At 40.9% G+C, this 12861-nt stretch overlaps 1 protein-coding gene across 1 annotated transcript in view; it reads left to right on the top strand.

Annotated features, from left to right (window-relative positions):
- The window catches only part of GPC3 (glypican 3), a 459188-nt gene that overhangs the window by 233961 nt on the left and 212366 nt on the right, over positions 1-12861 (top strand). The window contains exon 3 of the mRNA XM_061408363.1: positions 5822-6516. Coding sequence (XP_061264347.1) covers positions 5822-6516 — 695 coding nt within the window. The remainder of the gene's footprint in view (positions 1-5821; positions 6517-12861) is intronic.

The raw sequence follows: 12861 nt of genomic DNA, 5'->3' as shown, positions 1-12861 counted from the left end.
TGCTGAATGTTACACGTAAGCTTGAGAATGTATATTCTGCTGTTGATGGATGAATTACCCTATAAGTGTCAATTAGATCTAGTTCATTGATGCTAATCAGTTCAGCCATGTCTTTAGTCAGTTTCTGCATGATGGATTTATTAGGTATTGATAGATGGGTGCTGATGTCTCCAACTATAATTGTGGGTTTGTATATATAAGAATTACGTCTTTTTGGAGAATTGACCCTTCAGATTATGTGACACCCTTTTTTATTCCTGATAATATTCCTTCTTCCAAAGTGTGCTCTGAAACTAATTTGGCTATTCCAGTTTTTTCTATCTGGTGTTAGTATGATATGTCTTTCTTCATCCCTTTATCTGTATCTTCATATTGAAGATGTGTTACCTTAGATAATCTACAGTTGGGTTTTATTTTTATGTTTATTCTGATCATCTCTATCTTTTACTTTTTGTATTTAAACCATTCACATTTAAAGTGATTAGTGAGGTAATGTGTTAATATTCATCATTTATAAATGCTTTTTGTTTATTGCACATATTATTTGTTTTGGTTATTTTTAATCTTCTCTTTTTTTGCCTTCTCAGGCTTTAACTGAAGCCTGAGATATATGATTCCATCTCGATTTTGCTTCATTTTGAAAATTTTTAGTGGTTCCTGTCAAGTTTGCAATATGCTTTCTAAACTACTTTAAGTCCACTTTCAAGTCTACACTAAATTGCTTCACTGGTAGTTCGAGTGCCTTATAATATTCATTTTACTTATCCGTATACTATAATCACTGATACGTTATTGCTGTTATTACTTTGAACAAAGTTATAAGTTAAATCATTGTTTTAAAAAAGAAAAGGTTTTATTTTGCCCTTATATATATATATATATATATATATATTCCTTCTCTGATGCTCTTCCTTTCTTTATTTAGATCTGATTTTCTGGCTTATATACTTTTCTAGAAAAACATATTTTTTACATTTTTTTGCAAGCCATGTCTACTGATGACAAATTTCTTCCATTCTTGTTTGTCTGAGAAAGGTTTTTGTGTGCCTTTTTGATGGTAATTTTGCTGGAAAGAGAATTCTAGCTTGTTGTTTTTTCTTTCAATGCAAGATATTTCCTTTTACTCTCTTCTTTCTTGGATGATTTCTGATGAGATGTTCAACATAATTCTTATCCTGTTCCTTTATAGGTAAGATGATTTTCTTTCTTCCTCTGGCTTCTTGGAAAATTTTCTCTTTGTCTTTGATTTTTTACCATTTGAATATGATAAGCCTTAGAGCAGGTACTTTGGTATTCAACCTGCTTGTAACTCTGAGTTTCATGGGTCTGTGGATGGTATCTATTATGAATTTTGTGAAATTTTTGGTATCATTTCCTCAAATATTTCTTTTGCTCTCTTTTGTCTTTCTTCTCTTTCTATAATTGCAATTATACATATGTTACAGATTTTGATTTTTCCCACAGTTCTTGGATGTTCCTTTTTGTGTCTTGTTTTTTTCTCGCCATATTTTCATTTGGGAAGTTTATATCACCATTTCTTTAAGCTCCCTGGTTCTTTCCTTGGTCGTTTCCAGTATACTGATAAGCCCATGAAAGGCATACTTCATTTCTGTTTGTGTTTTCTATAAGACTGCTTTATTCTTAAGGCCTTGAAGGGAACTCAATGGTTTATTTATTCTTCTCTCCAAATGATGTATGGCAAAACCAATACAATATTGTAAAGTAATTAACCTCCAATTAAAATAAATAAATTTATACTAAAAAAAAAAAAAGAAGTCCAGTCTTCTACTGAAAAGACCCTTGGTCTGGGTCTGAATAAAGAAACATCTGCACCAAGTACAAAGGACAGTCATTTTGCTCTGGTGATAGGATATATGTCCTGGGTTAATAGGGGACAAGTTATTGATTCGTTTAAAGAGAGGTGATAGTTTGATTGCACACTTTACATACCAAACCATATTGGAAAGTTGTGTCCCCTTTGGAGCAACATAATTTAAGAAGGAAGTTGGTAACAGTAAAATGTGTCCAAAATGGGTGACCAGGATAGTGATAGGGGTATTAGTAAATCTAGAAACCTTGCTATATTTGGATGTGTATTAATTTATCAGATGTCTTTATCTGTATCATCTGTCTTTCTATATATAGTGTTAAAAATAGAATGTTTTCTGTTTGGTGCCAAATTTTTCATAATATCTCTGATTTTACATTGTTCTAATTTTTCCTGGATATAATGCTTGACTTTTTCCCAGGAAAGAGACAGAGGAAAACCTCCCCTAGCATAAGTGTACCTTATTATCTGACCAAAAAAAATCAGTAGGCTGAACATTTTTTGCAGTAATTCTAGCTCTTGGCTTCATTTCAGGAAACCTCAAGTTGCCAACTTCAAGCTGAGCGTCACTTTTCACCTGGTGTTGGTTCCTCTACGTCCCCAAGGAGTCTTTGCTTGAGTAGTTATGGTTTGGGCTGTTGTCCTGTGATATAGAAGTAAGGGGGTTGGGTAAAACCCAGAGATGTGCTAAGTGGATTCTGAGCTGTGAAAGTTGGAGCAGGGAGCACATGTGAGTTTGAGGTTGCATATGAACCCCTAGCCCTTTCCCCCTGCAGTATGTGTTGTTATTATTATTTCTGGAGAAGAGTTCGTGATCTTTTATAATTTTCTTTTCCTGTTGATCCAGCAGTGCTAGTAACAGAAACTTAAAACAGTTATGGCATATAGTGTATGGAATTTCATGGTCATATATCTTGCACATTAGAGAATAAATGTACTGTGCCAAAGATGAAATTTGCCTTGTAGAGAATTCATTTTAGGGTAGCTTCAATGACTGAGATCCACAGGGTAGCATCTCAGCAGCCGTCTTCCTTCTCTGACCTTATGCAGCCCCAAGACAAAGGTGAAAGTACAATTGGCTTTAGCTGCAATTTCTCCCAGTACTTTTCCATTCGGAGAGGAGAAGCCAATAGAAATATAATGAGCTTAAAAATGAACTTGACTTTCAAAGACTTTTGAGAATGTGTGTGTTTGGCCATATGGCTGAGGACAGCTAGAGTGAAACCATTGCTGGGAGACAGTAGTTTGAGTTGACTACTTCTGCTTTGCATGACTGTGGGAAAGTGCTTAAATTCTGCTTGCCTCAGTTTCATCATCTATAAAGTGGGGACTGCAAAACCAAACTCAGAAGATTGTGGTAAAAAGTGGATATTGTAATATACTTGGAAATGCTTTGTAAATGCTATGCATGCCTTTTCAGTTGCTACAGTCATGTCTGACTTGACTGTAGCCTGCCATGCTCTCTGTCCATGGGATTCTCCAGACAAGAATACTCAAGTGGGTTGCCATCCCCTTCTTCAGGGGCTCTTCCCAACCCAGGGATCGAAGCTGCATTTCCTTTCTCCTGTGACTCCTGCATTGCAGGCGGATTCTTTACCACTGAGCTACCAGGAAAGCCCCGCTTATAAGGTATATGGTATAGCATTTAAGGGCTTCCCAGGTGGCGCTAGCCACCAGTAGTCATATATGGGTGTGAAAGCTGGACCATAAAGAAGGCTGAGCATTGAAGCATTGATGCTTTTGAACTGTGGCATTGGAGAAGACTCTTGAGAGTCTCTTGGACAGCAAGGAGATCCAATCGGTCAATCCTGAAGGAAATCAATCCTGAATATTCATTGAAAGGACTGATGCTTAAGCTGAAGCTCCAATACTTTGACCACCCGTTGGGAAGAACTGACTCATTTGTAAAGACCTTGATGCTGGAAAGATTGAAGGCAGGAGGAGAAGGGGACGACAGAGGATGAGATGTTTGGATGGCATCTCTGACTTGATGGACATGAGTTTGAGCAAGCTCCAGGAGTTGGTGATGGACAGGGGAGCCTGGTGTGCTACAGTCCATGGGGTCACAAAGAGTTGGACACGACTGAGTGACTGAACAACAACAGGTGGCGCTAGTGGTAAAGAATCTGCCTGCCAATGCAGAGTTCAGTCCCCAGGTCGGAAAGATCCCCTGGAGTAGGAATGGCTACCCACTCCAGTATTCTTGTCTGCAGAGTCCCACGGTCAGAGGAGCCTGGTGGGCTACAGTCCATGGGGTTGCAGAGAGTCAAGCATAACTGAAGCAACTGAGCATGCACACACATACCTTATACTTTCAAGACAAGGACAATATATTATTTATCCCCATCTACTTAGCACTTATATACCCCTAGAACCTAGCACAGAGTCTAGTATTAATAGAGGATTGGTAGCTAAAATTAATGAATAGTTTTAAATCTTCAAATTTCTGATGATTTTGAAGAATTAATTGACTGGTCCTTTGGATTGCATTAGAAAATCTCTTCAATTCATTCAATGTTTAGATTCAAGGATTGAGAATAGTGTATGAGGTTAAGAAGAGATTGTTATAGATAAGCTTTCCAAGAAGTTCTTAATATTCTAAACAACAAAAATCACAAATGAACATTTAGCAATTGATGAAAATGAAGATTCTTTCTCAAGTGGGCTTGGAAACCCAGTAGAATTGCTCTGGCATCTACTCAACATTTCTGGGCGTGGTCATAAACCCAAGGGAAGACTCTAGTATGCGCGTTCTACTTTGTGAGGGGTCTGGGGCAGATGGTGGTGGTACAACCTAGAGCTCACTTCTGCCACAGATGACTGAGGTGTTTGGCTAAGTGATCCCAAGGAGCAGTTGGAACGCAGTCTCCCTAGGTAGTCTGAAAATGGTAATAATTTGATTTTTCAAGGCTCCTGAAATGGCATCATTTTGGGGTACATCTGTTGTGGACCTCTGTTCTTTGGAAGGAAATGAAAGTGCTAAGTTAATTTTAAAAGTCTTGGGAAACTTGATTATTTTTGTTTTTAAACTATGTCTTATTTCTTGAAAAATCTGTTATTGTTGTTTTTCTTTCCCTCATAAGAAATGCAGAACTCTGATTATTTGGGATAAATTGTGTCTAGAGGGCTTCAGTTTGGAGAAAATGGGATGGTGACATTATTACTTTCTCTCTCAAACCAGTGACACGAATCAGGCCTTATGCCAAGGGTTAGGGGCAGCAGATGTAATCCTGAACCCATAGTCTCTGTAGAGTGGATAAGGCTTCCAAGCCATGTGGAAGCCGAACTTACCAAGGAAGCTTAGCTATTATCCTTCCAGATGTTCAGCTTGCAAATAGCAGAGGTGTTATTTTCAGTATCAAATGTATAGATAAGTACATGCCTTGTTTTTTCCATCCTGGTACCGTTTAGGGGATAAATTCCATTTTCAGGTCTGGCAATCTGTCAGATAGCTCCGTTTAAAGTTATCTACCAAAATGATTAAATTGGTGATAGCTTTTATTCTTGGCTAAGAACTTGCCTTTCCTCCAGAGATGAACAGGCTTGAATCGTTATGTGAGTTTATATAGTATATGGTTGGTTGTCAAATATTTATCTTTGTCTAAAAATGAAATAAATGTCTTGAAATACAATTTATTTTTAACTGAATAAATCAATGAGAGAAAAAGAACTTCTCATTTAGCCAATTTTTAATTGCTATTTTTATGAGAGGCCAGAATGTTAACTGAATCCTGACTTTCGTCATTTGAAATATAATTTGTGTGTTTAAGAATTTATGTTCACATCAAGGTTTGGACTTCATGTTCAGAAAGGAAAATTGATTTATAGGAACAAACAACTGCAGGAGTAGAGGCAATTGCCAGAAGTAAACACGAGTCAATTACTTAAGGCAAATGGGACCTTAATCACCACAGTGATAGAGAAATCTCAAGTTCAATTAAATACTGGACTTTCATGCTTTAATTTGTGGGCATTTCTATATCTCTTTTGCAGAGGCCTTTGAAATTGTCGTTCGCCACGCCAAGAACTACACCAATGCCATGTTCAAGAACAACTATCCGAGCCTGACCCCACAAGCTTTTGACTTTGTGGGTGAATTTTTCACTGATGTATCTCTCTACATCCTGGGTTCTGACATCAACGTGGACGACATGGTCAATGAATTGTTTGACAGCCTGTTTCCAGTCATCTATACCCAGCTGATGAACCCAGGCCTTCCAGAGTCCACCTTAGACATCAACGAGTGCCTCCGAGGGGCAAGGCGTGACCTGAAAGTATTTGGGAATTTCCCCAAGCTTATTATGACCCAGGTTTCCAAGTCACTGCAAGTCACTAGGATCTTCCTCCAGGCCCTGAATCTTGGAATTGAAGTGATCAACACAACCGATCACCTGAAGTTCAGTAAGGACTGTGGCCGAATGCTCACGAGGATGTGGTACTGCTCTTACTGCCAGGGACTGATGATGGTGAAGCCATGTGGCGGCTACTGCAATGTGGTCATGCAGGGCTGTATGGCAGGTGTGGTGGAGATTGACAAGTACTGGAGAGAATACATCCTGTCTCTGGAAGAACTGGTGAACGGCATGTACAGAGTCTATGACATGGAGAATGTACTGCTTGGTCTCTTTTCTACGATCCATGACTCCATCCAGTACGTCCAGAAGAATGGAGGAAAGCTCACCACCACGGTGAGTACCATTCTACCGTTTTCCAAGGAATTGGATTCTATTCGGGGTGTGGTGGCATGGCCAGTAGGTGCCTTCGGAGAGGACTAAGAAAATATGGGCAGGGATGATAGAGGGCCTGAATGTCCTCACAAAGCTGGGCAGTGCATTAAATCCACAGGTTATGGAGTCCAAAGCCTGGCTTTGCATTTTAGATCCATCTACTTTCTTGTTTTCAGACCTTGGTTATGAGGCTCTATATGAGCCTCATCTTGCTGATTGATAAAATAAAGATTAAAAAGAATATCTTCTTCATTGGGAGTAACATGGGTTACAGTTCTTCAGTAATTATTAGTTATTGTTACCACTGCTGTTAGTTAACACAACATTCTTGCCAACCCTGTGAGGTATGAGCTATTATCTCCATTTTGTAAACGAGGGAACTGAAGCTCAGGGAAACAGAAACTTGACCAAGGGCACCCAGCTATAGTTAATGAAAGAGCCATGATTCACAAATTGATCAGGTGTCCTTTTAATTAGGTTATCACCAGTTTCTCTGGTTCTGATTTCACTCTTGTGCTCTTAGTCACATTACTATTTTGAGTAACGGAGAAGGCAATGACACCCCATTCCAGTACTCTTGCCTGGGAAATCCCACGGACAGAGGAGCCTGGTGCACTTCTGTCTATGGGGTCGCACAGAGTCGGACATGACTGAAGTGACTTAGCAGCAGCAGCATTTTGAGTAGTTGATTTGCGATGTTAGTTTTGATGTGCATTTTGAGTAGTGTCTTTAAAAGTAGGAAACCCAGTTAGAACCTACTAACTAAAGCTACAAATGAATGAGGCAAAACATTCATATCTTCCAGCAGTTGTTTCTGCAGCCTTGATTCATACCAGTGTAAGCCTGATGGTATTTGTATTGGGGTGGGACAGTTCTGTGAGGGAGCAGCTTGCTTGGTTTCAGTCAGACATTATTAGTTACATTGTACCTGCTAAGCTAGGATGCACACATTCAGAACCACAGGAGCACACACTTTTCAATACAGAAAAGAACATAGAGCCAAGAGCTCTCACTAAGGTTATAGTGACTAACTCCTGAATGTTGTCAGCTTTGTTGAAGGAGGTGGCAGAATCATCTAATACACTAGCCTTGTTGGGATCCTACCATCACCAGTTTACATAAAATTATGTCGCAGTAATCCATGGGATAGATCCTAATATTATCCCCATTTTACACAGGAGTAGATGAAGCCAGCTTCAGAGCTGGCTTATGAGTAAATATTAAAAATAACTAAGGTCATGGCATCTGGCCGCATTACTGCATGGCAAATAGAAGAGGAAAAGGTGGAAGTAGTGACAGATTTCCTCTTCTTGGGCTCCAAAATCACTGTGGATGGTGACTGCAGCCATGAAATCAGAAGACGATTGCTTCTTGGCAGGAAAGTGATGACAAACCTAGACAGTGTGTTGAAAAGCAGAGACGTCACTCTGCTGACAAAGGTCCGTGTAGTCAAGGCTACGATCTTTCCAGTGATCATGAACGGTTGTGAGAGCTGGTCTGTAAAGAAGGCAGAATGCTGAGGAATTGATTCCTTCAAACTGTGGTACTGGAGAAGACCCCTGAAAGTCCCTTGAACAGCAAGGAGTTCAAACCAGTCAATCTTAAGAGAGATCAGGCCTGAATATTCACTGGAAGAACTGATGCTGAAGCTCCAGTATTGTGGTCATCTGACATTCACAGGTGACTCATTGGAAAAGTACCTGATGCTGGGAAAGATTAAGGGCAGAATGAGAAGGCATCAGAGGATGAGATGGCTGGATGGCATCAATGATGTGAGGAATATGAACTAGGGCAAACTCTGGGAGATGGTGAGGGACAAGGAGGCCTGGCGTGCTGCAGTCCATGGGGTTGCAAAGAGTCAGACACAGCAACAAGACGAAGCTTAGTGGCTCAGCTGGTAAAGAATCTGCCTGCAGTGCGGGACACCTGGGTTTGATCCTTGGGTTGGGAGGATCCCCTGGAGAAGGGAAAGGCTACCCACTCCAGTATTCTGGCCTGGAGAATTCCATGGACTGTATAGTCCACAGGGCGCAGAGTCAGACACGACTGAGCGACTTTCACTTCACTTCACAGAGCCTAAATACCTTGCCCCGACATCAAAGCTAGTTAAATGGCAGTGGGGAAACTGGGATTCCAACCCTGGGTTGTTGCCTTGCTTGATTCATGCTCTTACCTTCTATGCAGTGCAACTGCTGTGTACTCTGAACCATCGCTTACCCAGAATGTGGAGGGCAGCTTAGGCCATTTAGCCCTGTCCTTAAGCTCTGCAAGTACGAAATGATAGGGGTAATTGGTTTCTTTGGTGAATTAAACAAGAAAGGAGAACAAAAAATGATTCAACCCACAGGATGGCTACTCACAGAGCCGCTCTAATTGTCCCATTCAGAATGTTAGCCATTTAAAACACATTTGCTGAGAAAATATTTTATAGTAAAATGAACAGAAATGTCCTAGCAATAGTGTTCTTCAGTGGTTAATTATTCCTCTGATTGCTTTATAATTCGAGGCCAGATTCTTGGGCCTTAAACAAAAGTAAATCTCAGAGAATTAGAAAAATGAAAAGCCAGTGCATTCGTATGTTCATTTCACCTGATGTTCGTTGAGGGCCCTCTATGTGTCCGACACAAAGCAAGAGTGCCAGGGGTGTGGAAATGTCTTCAATAAGAGGAAAAACAAGAAGATAACATTAAAGACAGAGTATGGGAGGCTTTAAAGTTTGCCTCTGATGTTGGTCACTTTGACAGCAACATTTTGAAAACTGATATTGGTCACTTTGACAGCAACATTTTGAAAACTGATGTTGGTCACTTTGACAGCAACATTTTGAAAACATGTTTTCTTCTCTAGTTATTTTCAACACAGAAAAAAAGGTGGGGTGGAGCTGGTAGTGGATTGAGTCCACTATTTTGATCAGGCTCTAGACATGAAAGTTTACTTAGTGAACATTTCTTAAGCATTTGCTCTATTCATGGCACTTTGCCAGGTGCTGGGTACTCGATGGCCCCAGACATAGTTCTTAAGTCTTTAAAAGGTCAGTTTAGCTTTGTTGACAGACGGACGTGTAACTGAATAATTTTCAGCACAGTGAACATCTCACTGTAATGTGAATCTTAGAAGGCCTGAAAGAGATTACCTAGTCCAGTCCCTTTGATTTTACAAATGAAAAAATAAAGTTCAGAGAGGCTTGCCCACAGTTATATAGTTAGTGGAAGAGCCAGAAGTAGGGTCCAAGGTCTGCTGCTGCTACAGTCGAGCACTCTTTCCACCACACTGATCTGTCTCCCATAAGACCCTCCCAGATTTTCACTCAAAAAGCTCCGTTAGGATTCTGCAAAGACATCTTGAACTTAAATTGAACAGCTATTTTGGGGGTGCCAACCCTGCTGTATGTTAGGTGCACGTGGGAGCATCTGTGTGTGTGCACGTGTACACACACACACAGGGAGTACATTTCATGCCATTATCATTCAGGAAGAAAAGCCTTGGCTGTCAGGAGGTGCTCAGTGAGGCAGTCAGTCCCTTTCTGTTTTGGCCATTAAGGGCCTGATTGCTCCCAGCTCCCAGCTGGTTATGAGAGCGTGAAGTCTGTCTTCCCCAGGGAATGCATAAACTAGAACAGAAAGTGTATGTAAAGTCTGCCTTGTTACTGGTTTATGATTGCCAGCTCTAAGTAATGTATACCAAATGGTGGGGGTGGGGAATCACGGTCCAGATGTGATCCAGTATACTCTGTATGCCCCATCAAGGGGCCAGGTCATTCATTATGGGTGGTGAGGGGAAGTGAGGGCTGGGTGGATTGCAGAGCACTGTTCCCGTTAACAAAACCACAGAAGGCCCCCAAGCCTAAGCTCCTTGAAAACTAAGGCATTAATGAGATTCTGCTGCAGCACCCTCACCTTCCGCTTGTGATCAAATGTGAGACCCGGCCAGTTAGTCCTGATTGAGGTTAAGTTGTGAGAGACCTCTGTGAAAATCAGCTCTTCCAGAGCTCTGTTAGGACAGCATTTTTAGCTAGCTATAAGCTGTGCATGAAGTCTGCCATGGGCTTACCCAGTGGCTCTGCAGTAAAGAATCCACCTACAGTGCAGAAGCCATGAAGTCTGCCAAGCAGGGACTGCTCATCTACCCCAGATCATGAAGGACATTTTGGTTTTATGGTGATGGACAGGGAGGCCTGGCGTGCTGTGATTCATGGGGTCGCAAAGAGTCGGACACGACTGAGCGACTGATCTGATCTGATCTGATCTGACGTGAGTGGGGCACTGTGAATTTTTTATAATTATGCCCTATTAGTGTTTCAGTTTTCCCTAAGATACTTTTCCATTCTTCAGACTACCAAGTGAAGACATGTGAGCAAATGTTAGGATGTTGTTGCTTGCTGCACACCTAGAGGTGGTAAGCATGTGGTTCTCAAACTTGACTCATCACCACAATCATCTAGGGAACTCATTAAACAGATTCCTGGAGCCCCTCCCCCTGCCCTGGGGATTCTGATACCATAGGTCTGTGCCAGAGAATTTGTCACTTAAAAAGTACTCCATTTGATTCTGATACTTCCTTGGAAGCAAATCCAGCCACCTTGTTTAGAAGATAAGACCCAGAGGTTGGAAGTGAATGACAATGGCAAAGCTGTGAGCACATCTATCAGATGGGGCTGATACTTGGGAATTCACTGAAATGGTAGGTTCAAAGTACCTGGCAGAGTTCGAGGCACATGGCAAGTACTAACTAAGCCGCAGTGCAGTACTCCTTCTACAGCGTGTTTCTAAGTGCCAAATGGATAATGAGTTTTTCTTAAACTTGTTTTTAAGTGCCAGGACGTTTCATGTTATTTTAACCCAAAGAAGTGAATAAAAATACCAATATTTTATTGTGTGTTTATATGTGTGAGAGAGAGAAAGGAGAAGAGGTGAGAGGAAGGTAAGGAAAGAGAAAAGTTTTACTGAAAAGTATTAACGATGGGACTGTAAATAGATCCATCTTGGTTCTTCATCTACATTTGTGAACTAGGTTAAATATCATGGCCCCAAGTGAGTACTGAGTAGGTCTTTAATAGTATTGAGGCATCATTTGGGTAGTATTTGAGAGTGTCATTTTAAAATTTATCAGCACATTATTGAATTCCATACCTTATGGATGTGCTCAGTCCTTCAGCTGTATCTGACTCTTTGCGACCCCATGGACAGGATTCTCCAGGCAAGAATATTGGAGCGGGTTGCCATTCCCTTCTCCAGGGGATCTACCTGACCTAGGGATTGAACCCGGGTTTCCTGCATTGCAGGCAGATTCTTTTCTGTCTGAGCCACCAGGGAAGCCCAGTAATCAGCATGTTGGATGTTTATTGCTAATTGAGAAAGTTTCCCAAGAATCTCTATGATTGGACTTACTTTCTTTACCCCCCTAAAGTAAATTGCTCATATGTCCTCACATGGCTGTTTGCACTTTTATTTTTCCATTTTTACTTATGTACTTTCTTTATTGATTCATTTCAGAGTTTCTCAGCATTAGTGTTTCCTCTCCCACAATTTCATTACCTTGACTAGTTATGTGCTTCATTGAATGTTGTCCAAAACTGCAACCTTTTCTACCTTCTCTGTTTCTCCCCTTATTTCCTCACTTCAGTTCACTCGCTCAGTCATGTCCAACTCCTTGTGACCCCATGGACTCTTCCCTGTCCATCACCAACTCCTGGAGCTTGCTCAAACTCAGGTTCATTGAGTCAGTCATGCCATCTAACCATCTCATCCTCTGTCAGCCCCTTCCCCTCCCAGCGTCAATCTTTCCCAGCATCAGGGTCTTTTCCACTGAGTCAATTCTTCCCAACAGGTGGCCAAAGTATTGGAGCTTCAGCATCAGTCCTTTCAATGAATATTCAGGACTGATTTCCTTTAGGGCTGACTGGTTTGATTTTACTGTCCAAGGGACTCTCAAGAGTCTTCTCCAACACCACAGCTCAAAAGTATCAGATTCTTCGGCACTCAGCTTTATTTATGGTCCAACTCTCACATCCATACATGACTACTGGAAAAACCATAGCCTTGAGTAGATGGACCTTTGTCAGCAAAGTAATGTCTCTGCTTTTTAATATGCTGTCTAGGTTGGTCATAGCTTTTCTTCCAGGGAGCAAGCATCTTTTAATTTCAAGGCTGCAGTCACCATCTGTAGTGATTTTGGAGCCCCAGAAAAATAAAGTCTATCATTGTTTCCATTGTTTCCCATGTATTTGCCATGAAGTGATGGGACTGGATGCCATGATCTTAGGTTTTTTGTTTTTTTTTTTTTTTGAAAATTTCAGGTGTGTTTATT

The sequence above is a fragment of the Bos javanicus genome, chromosome X (assembly GCF_032452875.1).
Source record: "Bos javanicus breed banteng chromosome X, ARS-OSU_banteng_1.0, whole genome shotgun sequence".
Classification (NCBI taxonomy): Eukaryota; Metazoa; Chordata; class Mammalia; order Artiodactyla; family Bovidae; genus Bos; species Bos javanicus.
The sequence above is the reverse complement of the archived record's forward strand: the minus strand, read 5'-3'. Positions and strand labels throughout refer to the sequence as shown.